The 20,693-nt window shown below is 34.6% G+C and overlaps 2 protein-coding genes across 3 annotated transcripts; one reads left to right on the plus strand and one right to left on the minus strand.

Moving 5' to 3' along the window:
• Positions 1–103: 103 nt before the first annotated feature.
• On the plus strand, positions 104–7,658 carry LOC106172533 (BBSome complex member BBS4). The gene is made up of 12 exons (XM_087011426.1): positions 104–284; positions 1,013–1,106; positions 1,408–1,551; positions 1,804–1,915; positions 2,934–3,006; positions 3,310–3,491; positions 3,910–3,964; positions 4,193–4,414; positions 4,747–4,918; positions 5,625–5,694; positions 5,961–6,102; positions 6,328–7,658. The coding sequence occupies exons 1-12, from the start codon at positions 204–206 to the stop codon at positions 6,760–6,762; spliced, it is 1,782 nt and encodes a 593-aa protein (XP_086867552.1). The 5' UTR covers positions 104–203; the 3' UTR covers positions 6,763–7,658.
• On the minus strand, positions 7,632–19,968 carry LOC106172510 (sodium-coupled neutral amino acid transporter 7). Of its 2 annotated transcripts, XM_013553258.2 has the most exons (9): positions 19,729–19,968; positions 14,931–15,052; positions 14,258–14,456; positions 13,809–13,941; positions 10,659–10,754; positions 10,335–10,392; positions 9,588–9,847; positions 9,122–9,321; positions 7,632–8,772 (listed from the first exon to the last, which is right to left on the minus strand). In XM_013553258.2, the coding sequence occupies exons 1-9, from the start codon at positions 19,853–19,855 to the stop codon at positions 8,579–8,581; spliced, it is 1,389 nt and encodes a 462-aa protein (XP_013408712.2). In that variant the 5' UTR covers positions 19,856–19,968; the 3' UTR covers positions 7,632–8,578. The 2 variants fall into 2 exon arrangements, with proteins under 2 accessions (XP_013408712.2, XP_086867553.1); XM_087011427.1 differs by lacking the exons at positions 14,931–15,052; positions 19,729–19,968 and adding an exon at positions 14,745–14,819.
• Positions 19,969–20,693: the final 725 nt, after the last annotated feature.

A 20,693-nucleotide genomic window follows, 5' to 3' on the forward strand; every position in this document is an offset into this window, starting at 1 on the left:
TGAAATTTCCGGGATTTCCGTCGAAGTCCCCCCCGCGTAGGGTGTCAACTTTTATAACTGTCTTTTGTCAACAAAATAATTTTTTATTTATTATTTTTATTAATTAAAATGAAATCTAACCCAAATTACTGAAATGTAATGGTTAGACATTTCACAATCATTCAGTGCGGATAAACCACATAGTTCTGTGACTTCCGGTACCAATGTCAACTATGAATGATCTCGGAGAAGAAGATTCACAGAAATCGAAGTCGTTAGTTTCACTAGAGGATAACACTCTGCAGGTGAATAGGCTAATGATACTGGGGGTTAAAAGTGATAGTCTACCTTGCAACAAGTTTTAACCTTATGCCTTGAGTTCCTTTGTTCAGATACGTTTGGTAAAAAAAGGTTTTGGTTAACACTGTGCATGAACAGCTAGTTGAGCTACACTAATCACACATTTAACCAAGAGGTATACACCCTGATTAAACCAATAACTGAACTTAGATTCAAAACAATAGAAGTAGATAAATGTGCACATAACTGTAAAATGCCAGTCAGCTAGCTTGTACACTGTGTAGCACGAAAATTCATGCGTTAGCACTCCTATTGACGATTCTGATATGTACTGTTAGCACAGCCAGTACATATCAGAATCGTCAATAGCAGTGCTAATGCATGAATTTTCGTGCTAGTACACTGTGATGCAGAGGATCTAAAAAATAGCTTTACCTCTCACCTCCTGAAATTGTGCACTGCTGAAAAGTTTTGCCCTGACAGTGCCATGAATGCAATTCTGTTGTGAGATAATACTGTGAGATCATGCACACACTGAAGACCACAGTTAGGCTTCTGACTGAGAGAAGTATGGCGGGGTTCATTGTTTCCTGCCTGGAAGCAAACCACTGAATTATTATGCAGGCCAAGAATGGGCCCATTCTAGACAATTAATTTCCTAAGCTAGACATTAATTACCTTTGCATTTTCAAATGTTTAATATATGAAACTAAGAATATTATTTGTTTTTCAGAATGATGAGGAAGAAAAAAGAGCCTTAAGTGACATTCCACAGATTCCACAGATTCCTAAAGTTAAGGCAAAACCTGCTCCAAAGCCAAAGAAACGTATGTGTTAATATTTCACAACATGAATATTCAGCACATTTATAAGTAAATAACTTTTCAATTGTATATGATATGTTTTACCAAAAATAGTATGTGTCTGATATAACCCAGCTAGTTGTACATGTAAGCAACTTTGATGCTGATCTCCCGAAATATTTCAGTCTACTTAAAACTGATGCTGTAATTCTATATCCTCAGGAAAGAGAAAACTTTAAAAGGATACTGAAAGTTTCTTTGATGCATTAATTAATCAATCGGTTAATAAATAAATTGATTAAATTACTTATTTTTGGTTATAAAGCACCGGAGATCCCCATATTTGAGCGTAAGAACTGGCTGATCCACCTGCACTATGTGAAGAAGGAGTACGATGTGTGCAAGTCTCTGATCAAAGAACAGCTCACTGAGACTGGGGGGATGTGTGAATATGCTGTCTACGTTCAAGGTACAGTCATTTCATTAATGTTAGGGGATTGTGTTGTCAAGTGCACACCATATTTGATCCACAGACTAGTTAGTCCAGGATCAACTGGTGGCAAATGTGCCCTTGTAGTACTTATTGATTAATTCATTAAAATATCCAATTTTTGTCTTGCTTTAGTTAAAAGTATTACTATTTTTGATAAAGGATCGTATTATTATTTTTGATAAATTTTAATGAGTGATGTCGAAATATGTTTTTGAACATTGTTTTCAGCTTTGATTCTGAGACAAGAGGGGAGGATCCAGGAGTCCTTGGAGCTCTTCCAGACCTGCTCACTTCTCAACCCTAACAATGCTGATAACCTCAAACAAGTGGCCAGATCTTTGTAAGGGTGATATGGTTTATTTGTTTAAGGAATAAAATGCAATCTTGGGCTTTATCTATAGCCAAAAATGGGATTAGGTATTTTTTCCATAACAGGATTGACTCAAAAAAATATTTATGGAATATTTTTTACATATTCATAGATGTAACTAACTTGTTTTTAAAAATTGTTGTTTTTTTTTCATAGCCTTAGTTTGCATAAATATAAAATGACCACTTTGGATTATTTTAATAATTATTTTAATATTTTAAAGCAATAATAACTCTTTCTTTGAGATTAAAAATTCCGCAAGAAATACATTGTAAACAACGCATGGAAATATATTCTATTGCATTTTACCATTAAAACGGCTGTTATTGTAGTAAAACTAAAATCTGTGCTTGTCAATAGGGCTTTCGATGCCTTTCTTCCTGGTCGTTAAGGCATCCGTTGCCAATGACGTTAGGGTGTCATGCGGATTCTCGCGTTCACTCGAGACCAAAATAACTTCTGGCGCCAAAAGCCTGATGCAATAGCAGACGTAAATTGCGAGTTTTTGTACAGTGCGTCGGAAAAAAAAAGCCCAGAATAGCACAGATAGCACACATTGTAGATATAGATGCATTTTGAGCAATAAGACGAATATATCTTATGAATCTTATATTATTGTTATGGTGTTGTTGTTGTCTGCTTTTGAATTTCAGGTTCCTATTGGCCAGACATAAATTATTTGATGTATTTCAGGTTCCTATTGGCCAGACATAAATTATTTGATGTATTTCATGTTCTTATTGGCCAGACAATGTATTTCAGGTTCCTATTGGCCAGACATAAATTATTGGTGTATTTCAGGTTCTTATTGGCCAGACATAAATTATTTGGTGTATTTCATGTTTTATTGGCCAGACGATGTATTTCAGGTTCCTATTGGCCAGACATAAATTATTTGATGTGTTTCAGGTTCCTATTGGCCAGACATATATTATTTGATGTGTTTCAGGTTCTTATTGGCCAGACATAAATTATTGGTGTATTTCAGGTTCTTATTGGCCAGACATAAGGCTGCCATAGATGTGTACAATGAGGCCGCAAAGATAAGTGAGAGAGACTGGGTAGGTGATTCATACAGAAGATGTGAAAATATCAATATTTGCCAGCAGGGAATATTAAGAAAAATTGAGAGGGATGTATGGTATAGGTTAACATCATATCTCTTTTGTCAGCCTTAGTAGGCCACTAAGATAAAACATTGTCAACTATAATTGGTCTGAGGCAAGCAATTTGCTTTTGCAAATAAGAAGAAACTAAATAAATATTAATCATTGCATATATGCACATGTCCAACTATATTTGACTAAAAACATTGAAATTACACAATAATTTCCTGACAAATTCACCCCCCTGCTACTCCCCAGGAGGTGGTCCACAACCAGGGCATATGCTACCTCTACCTGAAGGAATATGAGAAAGCCAAGGAGTGTTTGAAGCAGGCTATTGCCTTTGCCCGCCATGATCTGTCCTATATAATGCTGGCCAAGATTTACTTGATGGAAGGAGATATTAACCAGGCTATAGAGGTCTACAAGAGAGCTGTGGAGTAAGGGTTTAATTTATTGATTTTAAATTATCATTATATTTTAAATTATCATTATATTTTTATTGTGGGGTAAGTTATATTGTGAATGATGCATTAATGTGCTAGGTGTGTTGACAACTCTATTGATTTCTTCTTTTCTGCTTCTTTTTTTTTTTTTTTTTTTTTTTTTGCAGTAGGGCAGTTGATTGAATAATTGATTGATTGATTGACAGGTTAAAGATATTTTAAAAAAAGAAGCAACTGAGAGTTTCTAAACATGTAGTGAAAATGATGGACACATGGTTCCTGCTTTGATGATAAAATAACTGCAAGTGTCTTTGTTGAGACATTCAGTATTTTAACTTGTATGTGGTTTAAGTGTATCTGCTATGAATTCATCATATGAGAGTTCCTTTTTAAATGCAGTTTTTGATTTCAGGTTTTCTCCAGAAAACCCAGATATTTTGAGCACTATGGGCCTGCTGTACATGCAGGTAAGTTAACCAACAGTATGCCACAGAAAAGTATTTGGTACAGTGTGGTCTTTTTCTTGGTTTGTGCTGAACTAAATAAACACATTAAAAAAAAAAAAAAAAAAAAAAAAAAAAAAAAAAAAAAAAAAAAGCAGGTGATACATTTGTAGAGCTGATATTGCTGTAGCACTTTGAAGAAATTCCTCTTGTACTAGGTATCTGTTATACTATTCTTCCTCCATCTTCTAGGTTGGGCAGTTCCAGAAAGCATTTGAACACCTTGGAAATGCGTTGACTTACAACCCCACCCATACCAAGGCCATCCTTGCTGCAGGCAGCATGATGCAGAATCATGGCGATTTCGATGTGGGGTTGACCAAGTATCGAATTGCAGCACAAGAGACGCCGGAGAGTGCACCCCTGTGGAATAACATTGGGATGTGCTTCTTTGGAAAGAAAAAGTTTGTAGCAGTGAGTACATTCAGTGCCATTTTAAAAAAGAACCTCATAGAATCTTGTTTGCCTACATAACAAACACAGAAACACACAAATAAAACAACAAATAATGGATGATTGGATAAAATAAGAAAGTAAAAAATGCCTTATCCTAAGCTGATGGACTTTTGAGTTAATAAGCAATTTTGTTTCATTGATTCATTTATTGATTTTGCTAATTGTTTATTTTGCAAAGACTGAATTAAATATTTGATTTGTTATGATGTAATGTAAAATTTGAAATACAACACAATACAATACAATGCAATGCAATTATAGAATACAATATACAATGTCACCTTTCCCAGGCCATCAGCTGTTTGAAGAGAGCCAACTACTTGGCGCCATTTGACTGGAAGATCCTGTACAACTTGGGTCTCGTACATCTCACCATGCAACAATATGCCTCGGGATTCCACTTCCTGAGTGCTGCCATCAACCTGAGACCAAAATATGGACATCTCTTCATGTTACTGGCAGGTTAGTAAACATAGTTATAACTGGAGATTTCACTTCCTGAGTGCCGCCATGAAGTGCACAGAATATGAAGCTAAGACGTGAAGGAGGAGGTTGGTGGCAAAAAGATTTTACATCTTCTTCCTCCCTTCTTTGGTGTGGGAACTTTTGTTATTATCACTACCATTAGGAAACGTAAGATGTCAAGAAGATGGTGGCAAAATGTATACGTTCAAATTTTCCTTCATCCTCCTTTAGTTTGATTAAAAATATTTTGGCACTAGATGTTTGAAGCAAGCGTTTGTGGGTAGTAGTAGGTGTCTTTTTATTTCTTCTGTTAGCTTGGGGAAGAACCTGAATCTGCCATTCTGTTAAGGAAATGAGAGCCCGTTGCCCCACAGGTAGATCCATGCTATGGGGCAAATTAAATCATGTCTAAGAGGTGTGGCAGGCACCCTAATACAGTGGAAAGAAATCAATAAGTCATATTATTTGTTGATCTTTCACAACTTCAGATAATAATGGTACAGTTACAGGCCCATTTCAAAAGGGGGTTCTTTTTCTGAAAAAGTGGACCTTATACAATAAAACCTACTTGTACCTAGATCAAGTTTTACCCAGAGTGAACCTTTTCTCGGCAAAAAGGGCAGTTCTTTCAAACCCCCAGAACCCCCCTTGGCTATGGGCCTAAGTTATTTGATGATTTACTGCTATTCTTGCTATGTTTCAGTGGCATTGACCCACCTAGAGGACCCAGATAATGCTAAGCAAGCTTATGAACAGGCTATGAACCTTGACAGGTAAATACATAAATAAAAGTAAGCCTATGAGTTAGTAAAGAAAATGTACTGGTAAACTGAACAGCGGTGGGTTACTAGATAGTGCAGAACTGAAACTTGTGCCAAGTCTTATTATAAGATCCTCTAACTTTTGATCTACGTGTACTTCAATCCAAAATTATCATATTATATTTGTCTGTAAAAATAAAATAATTAATAAACTTAAACATTAATCATATGGTTTATGAAAGAAAAAATGGTGAGATGTAGAGGTTTGTATTTTCCAGTCGTGACCTATCTATTCCACTGAACTATGCCGTGTTTCTGTACAATCAAGGAGAGAGAAAAACAGCTGCAAAACAATATGCCATTTATGAACACAGATTGAAGCAGGCCAGAGAGAAGAATCCTAAAGCTATTGACCCAGAGGTAAGTTATTGCAGAATAAATATAGAGCTACAGTGTATTATATATTTCTCACTTGTTATTAGTTTGTAATACCTTTAAGAGAGAAATAATGATAATAATTATGAATTATAAATTTATAATGATTATATAAATTAAATAAGCAGAGTAACTGTATTTGTAACTGTTAAAACAGACAACATAGCAGCCATTTATTTATTTAATTGTTTATATTGTTTATTTATTTAGTTGTTGGAGGTTGGTACCAAGCTGGGTCCAGCTCTTCAAGTTGGTGAAAGTTTAGTGTGGAAAAAAGAACAGCAGATGGCAGCACCAGCAGAACAGAATACAAAACAGTCCCCTCCTGCAGAAGCCATTGGCCCCTCAGTGCCGCCCCCTAGTGCCACTTTCCAAGAGCCCAGACCATTGAAACAGAGTGCGCCTTTGGCACCAATCAGAGGCCCTTCTGTGGAGAATAACAACAGCAGCGATGTGAAGTCGGAAGAAAATGTTGCAGAAGTTGTACCAAAATCTGGGCTGTCAGGCGTGGATGATTTACCCTCGCCTCCAACAGAGACGCCTGCTATGAACATAATCGATGACGCCCCTGAGCCCCCGTCTCATGACCCTGAAGAAAAAGATCAACCCAGAGTTCCCAAGAGAGAGGTGTTACCGCCATTATAAGCAAAAGATGTCAGTTGTACTGTGATCGGATATCAGAAATGTCCATTCAGAGATTTATGGTGTTATTTAACCTTGTTATGACATATCTGCATGGATAGATACAACTAACATGGGAACTGTGGGATAGCTGTTGTGAAAAGGTCCTAGAAAGATTTTCTAGCATGTGTTATAAAGAAGCCTGTAGCTACAGATGGGGACAGAACCCAGTATGTTGTCAAGGGGTGCACTAAGGGGGGTCTATAACATGTGCTATACTGGGGCCTATAATAGGGTAACACCCTCCAGTGCATAAATACGAATTGGGTCAATTTATGAAGGTCAAATTCAGCTGAAAAGATTGGGAGTCAAAAGATTTGGCAATAGAAAAAGTCTGTGTGGTTTTCTTTAATCAAATTTTTGTTGTTGGTTCAGCCTGAAGTATTTAGTCTTTGTAATTTGCTGGAACAAAATCTGTCTGAGCTTACTCTGAAAGCTTCAAATACATTTATCAATTTTGATATCTTTTATGTTTTCAAGCAGCTTTTTATTTGTCAGATCACTTTTATTTATTATTTCTTAGCAACTTGTGTCTGTAACTTTTTATTTAGAAAATGTTGCTTATATAGTTGGTATTGTCTTGTTATTGGGAAATGTAAAAATTGTTAAAGGGATAACAACTGTTTGTATGAAAGTCATATAATTAAATACATTTTAAACTATCTCAGAATTTGTGCAGTTATGTTGTCAAGTTTTAAGGGGTCAGGGGGAATGGCTGGAATTTGTTGAATCCAAGAGTTGAACTAATCTGAACTGTCACATATCAGACATTATTTATCATCTTTCATGATTCTGTTATGTCTAATAGAAAAAAGTCCAAAGCACAAGCCATGTTGTATTAAAATCTTCATGATACTTTATTTGCATGTTTTACATTATTGCGCATCATGTCTACAAATTAAAAATCTCTTATACTCCTGAAAAGTTGAAAGTATTGAAGTGACAGTATTATATCCATTTTGGTCAAAGTATTGAGTGTTATGTATATTGTCACTATTTTTGCACTGAAATTCAACAGAACATACTTCAAATGTTCAAGATGTTTTAACAACAGTACTGTTTTTATTAACAATACAATTAAGTTAACCTGATGTGTACTTGACTGTCTCTTTACTCTCCATTTGTGAGTGAATGTGACATTAAATATATGACTTTAATAATCATTGCAAATAATGAAATATATAAAGAGATAATTTTAAAAGTTTTCTTTGCTTGTCAAATGAAAGTTGACACGACTATACAACTTTCAGAGAAAACACTAAAATCACAGTTATCTTAAGCTTGTATAGACTAGAATTATTGTGTAGCTGCATGCACCAATATCAGTATCTTGCATTGACCTTTGTTGGATGTACCAACCTTTTTGCACTGAGAATTGCTGTCTGATAAATCAAAATAATGCATATCTTACAAACAGATCGACTGAAATTTGACATTGGGGGGAAAAAAGCTTACTTGAGACTTTCAAGGTACTTTGAGGAAAAAATGATGGGTGCAGAGTTAAAAACTTGTGATAAAACAACTTCTCTCTTCATCCTTCAAATAAAAAAAAAACATATTAATGTGCATATTTTTGGCCATTTCACATTCTTCTTTATTTGGAAAGTCATTTTTTGGAGTTGCCGAGTTCTACATGAAGCATTTAAATTTGAAATATTTCCGTAGACTTTATGAAAAATGGTGGAGATTCCTCTGCAACTAACAAACTCTGTTTTTATTCTGAAGTGAACTTTTCTGGATACAACAAAAATAAACAAATCTCTTGAGTTATATGACAACACTATCCACAGATTGTTTTGTGTGATTTACTGGATTTACTGTGAACATCATCCATGATGGACTGCGAGAAAGTTACGCCAAATATGAACATGCCAATGATAAGGTACATAACTGCCATGATGAATAGTGCCCTCTGGGAATGTTTGTTCTTCTCAGTTCTTTGGCGAGTTAGCACAACTTGTAGTAAACAAAGACCTAGAAAATAAGGTGAATAAGGTTAAAATTAAAAAAAAAAAACATCCTTTTTTAAAAAATAAATGCCATCATTTTAAACAGTTGGTCTGCAAGGCTTTAGGCAATTTAACAGCCAAATATTGCAGCTCAGACTTCATTATTGGGAAAGAAATAGCACACCAGAGGTTATTGGCAATTCGCCTCTACAATCAATACCTTTGGTTTTCCAGAGAAATGCAATTGCATGTTTTATAGTTTGCTAAACCAGTTAAATAAAGGAATGTAAAGCTAAAATTTATACCACCAGAACTACTTTAAACAATAAATGGAACCAAATTATTTTTATAAAACCGAAAAAGACAAAACCCACCAGGAAATGTGAAGATGAAGACGGCAGCCAGGCCGCCCAGGAGATCAATGACCACTGCGATATTTGGGGTGACCACAGCCAGAAGCAGTGACAGGCCAAACCACACGATGGTCTGGATTACCCTCCTCAGAGTCTCTTTACGGACAATATCCTCTGGGGTCAGTTTCCACAGCTCCACCCAGAGGCTCTCAAAGGCAGCCCTGCAGAAAATGGGACAGTTATGAAAATCAAATTAGAAAAAAATTATATAAGACTTAGTACACCTTACAATAATAATAATAATAATAATAATAATAATAAATATGGTGATGCTAATTATCATGATAATGTTTTTTTCTGCAATTTCTGCAATTATTACCAAAATTTTAAGACAATAAAAAACATTGAGATCAATATAAAATATTGGAAATAAAAAATTTTGTGTATTTAGTAGAAATTTTAGTACCTCACCCTCTCTATTCCTTACCTGCCACAAAATAATAATATTGGATAAGTTGTGTATGTCTTGGCGGCCATCATGCTCACAGCTACTAAAACGTCTGCTGTGGCATTATAAGAGGACAAAATGTCTGACTTGACTGCAGTTCCAAAATTTAAGTAACCAAAAGTTGCTCCTACAGTGTAGGTGATGAGACAGATGAATATGGCAGCGGTGAGAGTTTTGGCAAACTCTTTCACAGTTCTGTTCTGCAGGCAGGAATATATAGGCACTACACTGATGTGACACTGAAATTATTGTCAATAAAACGAATTTATAATTTATATTATAATACAATGTCATACTGAAATTTTATAGTTAAAGGGATAAAAAATCTGTGTATGTTATCTACATTTGGCAATAAAAATATTGTAAACAATTCATAGAAATATAATATAATTCTATTCTACCACAAAAAAAGGCAGTTATAGCTGCAATAAATCTTCATATAACAATCATACCCACTGATAGTACAGTTATATAATACTTGGTACTGAAATTATACTAGTTACAATTTATAATAATAGTATCTTAAGCATATAAATTTACGCAATGGAAGAGTATTAGTTAAAACAATAACAATCATCAAAAAATTATGATACAAGTTTTAATAATTTTTAAACTCATACTTTAGAACAACAGATAAATGGAGTAAAGCAATTTGACATTAGTCAGTCAGAAATGCAGACAGACAGTTCAAGGTTTCTAAAATTTAAAAACAGTTTTAAAAAATACCTGATATCCAAAACAAATGGTCGGTACCACTAGAAACACATCCATCCAAGTGTCTGGCCTGAAAATATACCAAAATAATTCAAAATGTTGTAAAAATTATTCGCAAATAGAAGTCAAAACCGAAATGTTTGAGGACAAACAATTTCCGTACTCTACAAACAAGTGCTATCAAAATAATATCAAGTTTACATCAACTTCATCTGATTTAAAATGGCAGGTTTAATACCAAAATTGAACAGACAAATGTAGAAACAATTATTAAGTAACAGACTAATTAATTCAAATTGTTTGGGTAGAACTAATAAGATAAAGTAAACTAAGTACCTTGTTTTAACAACAACACTGTCTAAATTAGTAGCATAAAAATATTTGACAGGGATGAGGATGACTATGTAAACTATGGCCAACACGCCAAAGGCACTGGAATGAAAAAAAAAAAACAAATTAAACTTAATATGAATTACATGAAGATGAAATGGCTTTGTAAGATATTGAGCCTTTAATATCCTTACAAATTATTACGGAAATCTTAGATGGTTCTAATAATCTATAAAAATGTCCTATTATTATATAACTATGTAAAAATATCCTAATGAAACATTTTTATATATCAAATTTAAAACAAGGCAGCAAAGCTGTCAAATGTACAGACAAAAAACAGAAAATAAAGATGCAAAATAGGTCATTTTGTCACTTTTGATGCAATAATAAATAATGCTTATAATAGCACTGTCAGTCAACACTGAATTTTAATCATGCACAACAGGTAACATGGTCAATAACAGGAGCGGACCCAGAGATATTTTCTGACAGTATTCTGAAGTATCTATTTTGATCCATCCTCCATTTTTTCCAACAGAAAAAATAGATACCAGTCAATATAAACTTAATAACCTGACCGTCTTCCGGAAGACCCAAAAGATGGTCTCAATCCACCCCTTCAATAAGATTATAGTTTCAGGACCATGAGAGTTCAAATTCACATGAGGAAAGTCTCAATATTTGAAAAATGATGACAGTACATAAAATAATATTACATAATGTTTAAAGACATAAAAAACAATACAACTGCTTATGTGGAAATACAGAAAATGTGCAGAGCCTCAGGCGAATGAGAGTAAAAAGTCACAAATGCCAGTGTTTGAGAAAAAAATAAAAAGGAAAACATAACAAAACTAGAAAAGCACTCTGAGAGCGCAGACCTCTGCCAAAACAGCAATTGTTGATTATTATTGATTGATTATTGATCCGGACCACCACCAAAAACTAATCATTGTCCTCCTTGCCCACTTCTGACAGTTCCTGAAAATTTCATCAAAATTGGTCCGTAACTTTTTGAGTTATGTTGATGACAGACAAACAAGGGTGAAAACATAACCTCCTTGGCAGAGGTAAATATAATTCCAAAGCTGCTATTCAAACTTTTAAGTTTGATATATATATATATTGAAAACTTGTTTGCAATATTAAACAAAATTTACCTGCATAATTATCACTGCTTACTTATTATTAATCTAGCAGAGAGCTTAACCTTTGGGAGTTTACAGGGAACAAGTGTGCTTTATGTAATATCATTTAATGGCCTATGACTTTATATCTCTGAACATAGCTAAGTGATACCCAAGGGAAATTTACAGACTGACCCTCTCAAAGGTCTTTCAGGCCCGTAAGTCACATCTTAAGAAAAGCACAAAACAATAATGCATAAAATAGGAGACTACCAGTTCTGATGCAATAATACATTATGTTTAACTGCACAGTCAACATCAAATTTTAATTATGCACAACAGGTAACACCGACGAAAGTAAAAGCATAAGGCTTCAGAGTTCAAGTTTATACTTTGAAAGTGCCATGGCAGCAGCATGATGACCATTTCTATTTTGATGCAACAATACATAATGCTTAACAGCATAATGACCATCAATTTTTAATAATAAAATATACGTATCATGGATTTTCAGAAAATGTGACTAGCATGGGTCTTCAGGATCATGGAACTTCAAAGTCACACCTTGAAAATGCCAATATGTGAAAAATTAAATTTTCACAAAAAAAACTGTTTAACTGCCAGAAAAATTACCAAACAGACTGCATTGCCTACTGAAGCTGTATTTTAGTCCCATGTTTCTTTCCTGTAAGTTTGAGAACAGTAAGTGACATGATTTTCCTTAAATGCTCATCATGGGAGCAGTGCCCAAAATAGAGATTTCTACAAATTTTAATGCAACATTACATAATGTTTAACAGCATAATGACCATCAATTTTTAATAATAAAATATTAGTATCATGGATATTCAGAAAATGTGACTAGCAAAGGTCTTCAGGCCCATGGAACTTCAAAGTCACACCTTGAAAATGCCAAAATGTAAACAAGACAGCACTTTTCTGAAATGGGTTTATTACCATTTTTAACACTTTTTAAACATAAAACAAAATTAATAGTTTACTGCCATTTTTATATGATCAACTAACAAAATTGATGAGATGGGAAAAATATCAATAGAACAGTGTTAAATGTCCAATTTCCTCCATTCTGAGATTCTGAACATAGTGGATGATTGAATCTGACAAACTGCAATGATATGTTTATTTCCATTTTTGACACTTCATTACACAATACACGATAACAAGTTTACCATCATTTTTACATAATCAACTAACAATGTTGTAAAGATGCAGAAAATGTCAAACAAACACTTTTACGTATCTTATTAGTTCAATAACGAGACTATTAACTTGCCTAGTAATTGAATCTGAGGAAATGTGAAAAAAAGCATAACTTCTAAAATAATGGCACGATTATGCTGATTTTCTAACTCAAACTGTGTTTTAGTAAGATTGACCACTCCTGCCAGTACAATGACAATTGGCCTATCTGTTTTTCTTATATTGTGTTATTGTGTTATAAGTGTTATACGTATATGCTGAAAAAAGTGAAAAAACAGCATAACTTCCATAAAAATGGCCCGATCATGCTGATTTTCGAACTTGGCCTGCATATTATGAATATTCATCAGTTCTATATGTTTCAAGCCAAAAAGTAAAGCAGTTTTTCACTTATTGTGTTATCAGTGTTGCATATATGCTGAAAAAAAAGTGAAAAACAGTATAACTTCCATAAAAATGGCCCGATCACGCTGATTTTCGAACTTGACCTGCGTATTATGAATATTCATCAGTTCTGCAGGTTTCAAGCCAAAAGATAAAACGGTTCTTCACTTATTGTGTTATTGGTGAAAGTGCACAATGGCAACGACGGCGACGACGACAGACGCAGATGATAGCTATATGTACAGACACATCTGTGTCTGTACATAAAAACATTTAAAATCAAATCAATCCAGCACAGTAGTCTTAAATTATTGATGAAGTTATTTTTCTGATTCAGGATTCAATTCTATATCCTGGTACTTGACTTTAATTAACAGTGCTTAAATTTTGTATTAATTTATTAGCTTTTTTCAAATCTTACCTAGCATATTTCAGGAAATCAATTCTTCTGGGAAAGCACAAAGGTAGAATGAAGAGAACAGAGGTTATACTAATTGTGAACTTGCGATTCATGTACCAGCTATAGCAGAAATCTGGCCTGACTTTATAAAGCACTGAAAAATACAGAAGTAAAATATGTAATAAATTTCTTGTCAGTCTTTCAAATCAATTGTAAGTATAATCTCTAGAAATCCAAGAATACAAACATATTTACATTTAAATATTCTGAACTAAAAGCAAAGATTGTAACCAGAAATATATACAGCAAAAAGAAAAACAAAAAAGAAAAACAAAAAAATTAAAAAACATATCACTTCCATTTCCTACTTTGATGGCAAATAAATCTAAAAATTATTTTTAAAAACTCTGACTACATTGTACACAGCAAAGCATTCTCTACATAACAATAATTTTAATTATAATACTTACATTTGTCCCAGTTGTCCCCTATGATAATAAAGAATGTTATACAAGTCCCAAAACAATAGAGCACGATACACAGGGAACAGGCAGCTTGAGCCCACTTCCCGCACATGGCGTAGACAACATCCTGATAGGTGGCGCTCTGGTGTATGTCGGAGCAGTATGCCAGCAATACCAAGGCCCCGCATATGAATAACATCAACACCTGAAGACAAAGGATATATGATAGATATAATACAACAGATTTAAGAATTTTGATTTATTTATTTTTTTTTTTTTTGAAAATACATGGTGTCACTAAAATACATTAAATGCTGGTTTAAGATTCTTTAGTCACAACATATTTGTTTTACTAGAGAATTCTTTAGTGATTAAATCTGATCATTCTCTGAGAGATTGAGACACTGACAACGAAATAGCCAGGCTATTATATAAGAGAGATATCACCCAAATGTCCTTTACATAAGGAACTAACTTAACTGGTTCTACTTACTGCCTGTACCACTACAGCTACCAGTACTTACTGCCTGTACCACTACAGCTACCAGTACTTACTGCCTGTACCACTACAGCTACCAGTACTTACTGCCTGTACCACTACAGCTACCAGTACTTACTGCCTGTACCACTACAGCTACCAATACTTACTGCCTGTACCACTACCGCTACCAGTACTTACTGCCTGTACCACTACAGCTACCAGAACTCCCCCTGCCTGGTTGTAAGCATAAGGAAACTCCAGGAGACCAGCTCCTAGTGCTGCATTTACTACCAGGAATACAGAGGCTCCCCATGAGGTTCCTGAAAAATCAAATTTCTATAATAAATTATAGTAGTCCTCCATATACTTCTAAATATGAGTTTTTAATATATGTACTAGTATAATGTACATTCCTTAACTTAAGTGTGTTTGTGGTTTCAGTAATTCTGTAAAAACATGACTCTTTTTGTTAATAATAATTTAAACTAGAGGATCAGAGAGGCGATACCGCCTCCGAATATTGTACCACCAGCTGGAGCAAGCGCATTCGTATAGACCACCACATACACAAAAGAAGGGACACAGCCACCAGTCTAATGCTTGACAAGCTGTAAAAATGCAATCAACAAGAATTTTCAAAATATGCAAAAAATATATATAACTTAAAATGGTACAATCAAAGTTAAGTTCATCGTAAGGTAGGTCAAAGGTCAATTTCAAGGTCACAGTAAATTGCCAATATATGACTTCCTATTCAACTTTAATGGTAACTATGGACCTATCTCTGCCAGGTTTGGAGATAAAAGAGAAAGAAATTTGCAAAATTCAGTTCATAGTGAAAAGTAGGTCAAAGGTCAATTTCAAGGTCACACTTAGATTGCCAGTATATGACTTTCCATGCAAGTTCAATAGAAACTATGGACCCATCTCTGACTTCTTATTCAAGTTCAATAGTAACTATGGACCTATCTCTGCCAGTTTTGTAGATAAAAGGGAAGAAAAATATGCAAAGTTCAGTTCATGGTGAAAAGTAGGTCAAAGGTCAATTTCAAGGTCACAGTAAAATTGCCAGTATATGACTTCCTATTCAACTTCAATAGTAACTATGGACCTACCTCTGCCAGTTTTGGAGATATAAGGGACTAAATGTTTTAATTTTGGAGTTACCATAATGTGCCATAAATTTCCTACAGAAAAAATTAATTAAAATAAAGAAAAGGTCATTTTGGTCAAAATTCTTGAAATAAGAGGTGTTCTGAAGTTCCAGATGTTCAAATTTGATGAAATAATGTCATTTTTGACGACAAGTTGTCTGCTTTGCCAAGCCTTATGTTTTATTTTTCCGGAGTTCAAAATTTATTATCCATTACAGTACTGCACATTTTGCTTTCACCACCAATATGTGCCAGTATATGACTTCCTATTCAAGTTCAATAAAAACTATGGACCTATCCAGTTTTGGAGATAAAAGGGAAGCAAAATTTGCAAAGTTCAGTTCATGGTGAAAAGTAGGTCAAAGGTCAATTTCAAGGTCACAGTAAGATTGCCAGTATATGACTTCCTATTCAAGTTCAATAGTAATTATGGACCTATCTCTGCCAGTTTTGGAGATAAAAGGGAACCAAAATTTGCAAAGTTCAATTCATGATAAAAAGTAGGTCAAAGGTCAATTTCAAGGTCACATTTAGATTGCCAGTATATGACTTCCTATTCAACTTCAATAGCAACTATGGACCTATCTCTGCCAGGTTTGGAGTTAAAAGAGAAAGAAATTAGCAGAGTTCAGTTCATGGTGAAAAGTAGGTCAAAGGTCAATTTCAAGGTCACATTTAGATTGCCAGTATATGACTTCCTATTCAACTTCAATATTAACTATGGACCTATCTCTGCCAGTTTTGGAGATAAAAGGGAAGCAAAATTGGCAAAGTTCAGTTCATGGTGAAAAGTAGGTCAAAGGTCAATTTCAAGGTCACATTTAGATTGCCAGTATATGACTTCATATTCAAGTTCAATAGAAACTATGGACCTATCTCTGCCAGTTTTGGAGATAAAAGTGAAGCAAAATTTGCAAAGTTTAATTCATGGTGAAAAGTAGGTCAAAGGTCAATTTCAAGGTCACATTTAGATTGCCAGTATATGACTTCATATTCAAGTTCAATAGAAACTATGGACCTATCTCTGCCAGTTTTGGAGATAAAAGGGAAGCAAAATTTGCAAAGTTTAATTCATGGTGAAAAGTAGGTCAAAGGTCAATTTCAAGGTCACATTTAGATTGCCAGTATATGACTTCCTATTCAACTTCAATAGTAACTATGGACCTATCTCTGCCAGTTTTGGAGATAAAAGGGAAGCAAAATTTGCAAAGTTCAGTTCATGGTGAAAAGTAGGTCAAAGGTCAATTTCAAGGTCACATTTAGATTGCCAGTATATGACTTCATATTCAACTTCAATAGAAACTATGGACCTATCTCTGCCAGTTTTGGAGATAAAAGGGAAGCAAAATTTGCAAAGTTCAATTCATGGTGAAAAGTAGGTCAAAGGTCAATTTCAAGGTCACATTTAGATTGACAGTATATGACTTCCTATTCAAGTTCAATAGTAACTATGGACCTATCTCTGCCAGTTTTGGAGATAAAAGGGACTAAATGTTATAATTTTGGAGTTACCTTAATGTGCCATAAATTTCCTACAGAAAAAATTAATTAAAATAAAGAAAAGGTCATTTTGGTCAAAATTCTTGAAATAAGAGGTGTTCTGAAGTTCCAGATGTTCAAATTTGATGAAATAATGTCATTTTTGACGACAAGTTGTCTGCTTTGCCAAGCCTTATGTTTTATTTTTCCGGAGTTCAAAATTTATTATCCATTACAGTACTGCACATTTTGCTTTCACCACCAATATGTACTTTTTGATACAGCGTAGCTCGAAAACTGTATGGAATACAAAAAAATGGAGACCACCTACAGTGTTGGGCTTTACATACTCTACAAAATGCAAAAAAGAATGGGTCTCTAGCATTAACGGTTCCCAAATTAGAGACAGTTTTCAGTTTCGGTATCTTATGGCCGCTACTCCCGTTAAAATGCACTGATTGACCCCAAATTCACGGAGATGAAAGATGACCTGAAGGGTATCATTTTCCAATAATATTATTGGTTAAGTCTGTGTGGTGTCTGAATAACAGCGCAAATAATTTTTTTTTCGTAAAAAAATTCATTTTTTTGAAAAATTTGGCCTGTTTGACCTTGAAATTAAGGTCAAAGGTCAAATCCAAGGGCATATTTGAAATCTACACATATGACTTTTGGAAAGCCGTCTGTAGAAATTTTTCCCATAATTCCTTCCGTAGGGTAGATAATTAGCATTTAATTTTGCCATTTTTGGACAAGGGTGCATTGCAATGAATGCCACACCTAGACCCCAATACCGACAAAGCCCAAATTTTACGTGGAACGAGTTGAGATTATAGGTGACCTAAATCCAAGAGATGGGTATAGGGGCCCTTACCGTCTAGGAGGAGAAGCGGTAACGATGACAAGGCGGCGGAGCCGGCGGAGCCGTAGGAGCCGGCGGAACGGACCGGACGGGACTAAAACCATGTGTACCGCCAGCGCTAACGCTGGTGGTACAATAATAAATAATGCCCCAAATTAATGACATGATTGTCAAAATCAATCAATCATTAAAAAAATAAGTAAAACAGAATATGATATAAGCTCTGGTCCACTGTCTCAGGGGATATGTGTCACCTTCTCTGTCAAAAGCCTGAATTTCTACTACAGCGAGTATTTCTGTTCTGGAAATGTCTGATCCTGTTCTACTGACGTTAGCAATGCTCTGCATGCTGTCACTTTTAACAGGACTGTTAACTCTGCGAAGGTATCCATATTCTGGCCAGTTCCTACTATCCACTTCCATAGCTCTTACTTGGCATTCCATAGTTAATAATTTTTTAAGATTCCCACGTTTTAATCTAAGTGATCCTTGCTAGCCAGTGCAACAAGTAGTATATATTATATAAATTATATATATATCACAAGAATCACAGCTAGGCTTTTATCAATTTGACCCAGTCATAATCATATCATATAAAATCTATCACCTATACACAGATGTATACTAGTACATATAAAGCTGCATTCTAATATCGCTTCTCATATCTCTTATTTAGTATTAAATACATCAATATTAGCAATGATAATGAGATAGTAGAGAATAATGTGATGAGTCCAAATGATTCAACCCACTCTCTCTCCCCCCTCCCTCTGGTCATCACCCACCATCACTACCAGAAGACACCTGTAAACTCTTTTCAATTTTAATTAATGGAGCACAATTTTACAGTAGTCATTAAAAAAAAAAAAAAAAAGCTGTTAAGGGATATATTACACAGGGTTCATACACCTTAGGTCAATTTTTTTTTTTTGATTAAAAAAAATCCTATTCACTTTATAATTTTGCCAAGATGAAAATGGTATAATAATTATTAAATACGACAACAGAAATTGAAATTACAAACCCTGAGCAATATAAATTCCCTCTGTCCAAACAACTATAGCATTGACTGTGAAAATGACAACAATTTTGACAGTTAGCTAAAATAGTGCTAAATGTAACAAGTACATGTAGAACATATATTTATCTCAACATGTCCCAGTAAGTTGAACATTGCCAAAGAATTGCCATCCAACAGAACAACTGAAGGGCGTTTACAGAGGTGATACCATGATATTCTACAATGACGAAAGATAACCTATTTGTGTATAAGACTGCTACCATACCTCCTAAATAGAACTCTGACACAAGTAAATTTCTCACTTGTACTTTAATTTCTTTGTGTCTTGTTGATAAAGCGATAACGTAAATATATATGAAACTGGGCTGGAACTTACCATAGTGTTTTCAACTCCCGTATTCACATCTTCTATATGTAATGTGTGTAATAAAACAACAATGAATATAAAACTTAAAAGAAGAGGACTTTTGTGGCACCAACCTTTTTGAACTGCGGCACCCTTTACAATAGGAGTTAATTCACCGTCGTTTAAGTTGAAAGGGCCTCCCTCTCTTGACACAGAGCTCTCAAATTCGACACTCCTAACAGAAGTATTATTTACCGCCATTATTTCTTAAATTATGGCACAGGTCCCATACAAAAGCAATTCTTAGCTCGCCCTTATCCTCCTCAAACTTCAAGTGTGCTCGTCGCCATTTTGTCTAAAAATATAGTCACATGATCAAGCTCTCTCTATCAGACCACGTTAATAGATAAACAAAACAACAGGCGCGTTGCTCAAAATAGCGCTTATCACACCCTGTACATGGATGTAAACTCTGCAACGCCCTGTTCATAAACAAACTGACGAACGAAGCAGTTGTGAAACTGTTCTTTATTATTGATGTGAAAAAAACACTTGCCGAAGAATAATGTCACTGTTCATATAGATGAGACACAAGCAATTATATCCCGCAAGAAAACGCAGTAGATACTCCAGCTCAGTAGACTACTGCAATCATACTGCAAACCGCAGTAGACTACTGCAATCATACTGCAAACATGCTTCAAATCTGCTTCGATTTGGGAGCTAATTAGCATATTTGAAACGTGCTTCTATCATGCTGCTAATCTACTGCAATTAATGCTCCTCTCTGTACAAATCTATGTACTTTTTGGAGTAGAATTGCAGTAGGCTATGCTGCATTTCTACTGCAAATATGCTCCACACCACTACAGCGTTAATGCTTTTTGCTACTTCGATACTACTGCATTTTCGTGCGGGATATAATTAACAGTCAGAGAAAACTTTTTTGTAGGTCGATCTAATCGTACTCGGGTTTAAATAACTTTACAAGTTTCGTTTGATCATCAAATAGCGAGATAACTAAGTACTGTATATCTGATTAAATTATAGTATTAATGTAAGATAAAGATCGAGTTTAATGGACATCCCAAATTTAAAG

This window comes from Lingula anatina, chromosome 4 (genome assembly GCF_051362555.1).
Source record: "Lingula anatina isolate TDL-2025a chromosome 4, LinAna3.0, whole genome shotgun sequence".
Taxonomy (NCBI): domain Eukaryota; kingdom Metazoa; phylum Brachiopoda; class Lingulata; order Lingulida; family Lingulidae; genus Lingula; species Lingula anatina.

What these genes read in the sequence shown, in the direction of transcription:
- LOC106172533 (XM_087011426.1), top strand. Translation starts at nt 204, where the DNA reads ATGTCAACTATGAATGATCTCGGAGAAGAAGATTCACAGAAATCGAAG. An exon ending in TAGAGGATAACACTCTGCAG is followed by an intron (nt 285 to 1,012) that starts GTGAATAGGCTA and finishes TTTGTTTTTCAG; the next exon opens with AATGATGAGGAAGAAAAAAG. An exon ending in TCTCTTCATGTTACTGGCAG is followed by an intron (nt 4,919 to 5,624) that starts GTTAGTAAACAT and finishes GCTATGTTTCAG; the next exon opens with TGGCATTGACCCACCTAGAG.
- LOC106172510 (XM_013553258.2), bottom strand. Translation starts at nt 19,855, where the DNA reads ATGGCGGTAAATAATACTTCTGTTAGGAGTGTCGAATTTGAGAGCTCT. An exon ending in GGGTGCCGCAGTTCAAAAAG is followed by an intron (nt 15,053 to 19,728) that starts GTTGGTGCCACA and finishes TTGATTTTTCAG; the next exon opens with GAACCTCATGGGGAGCCTCT. An exon ending in AGTGTTGTTGTTAAAACAAG is followed by an intron (nt 10,393 to 10,658) that starts GTACTTAGTTTA and finishes GTATATTTTCAG; the next exon opens with GCCAGACACTTGGATGGATG.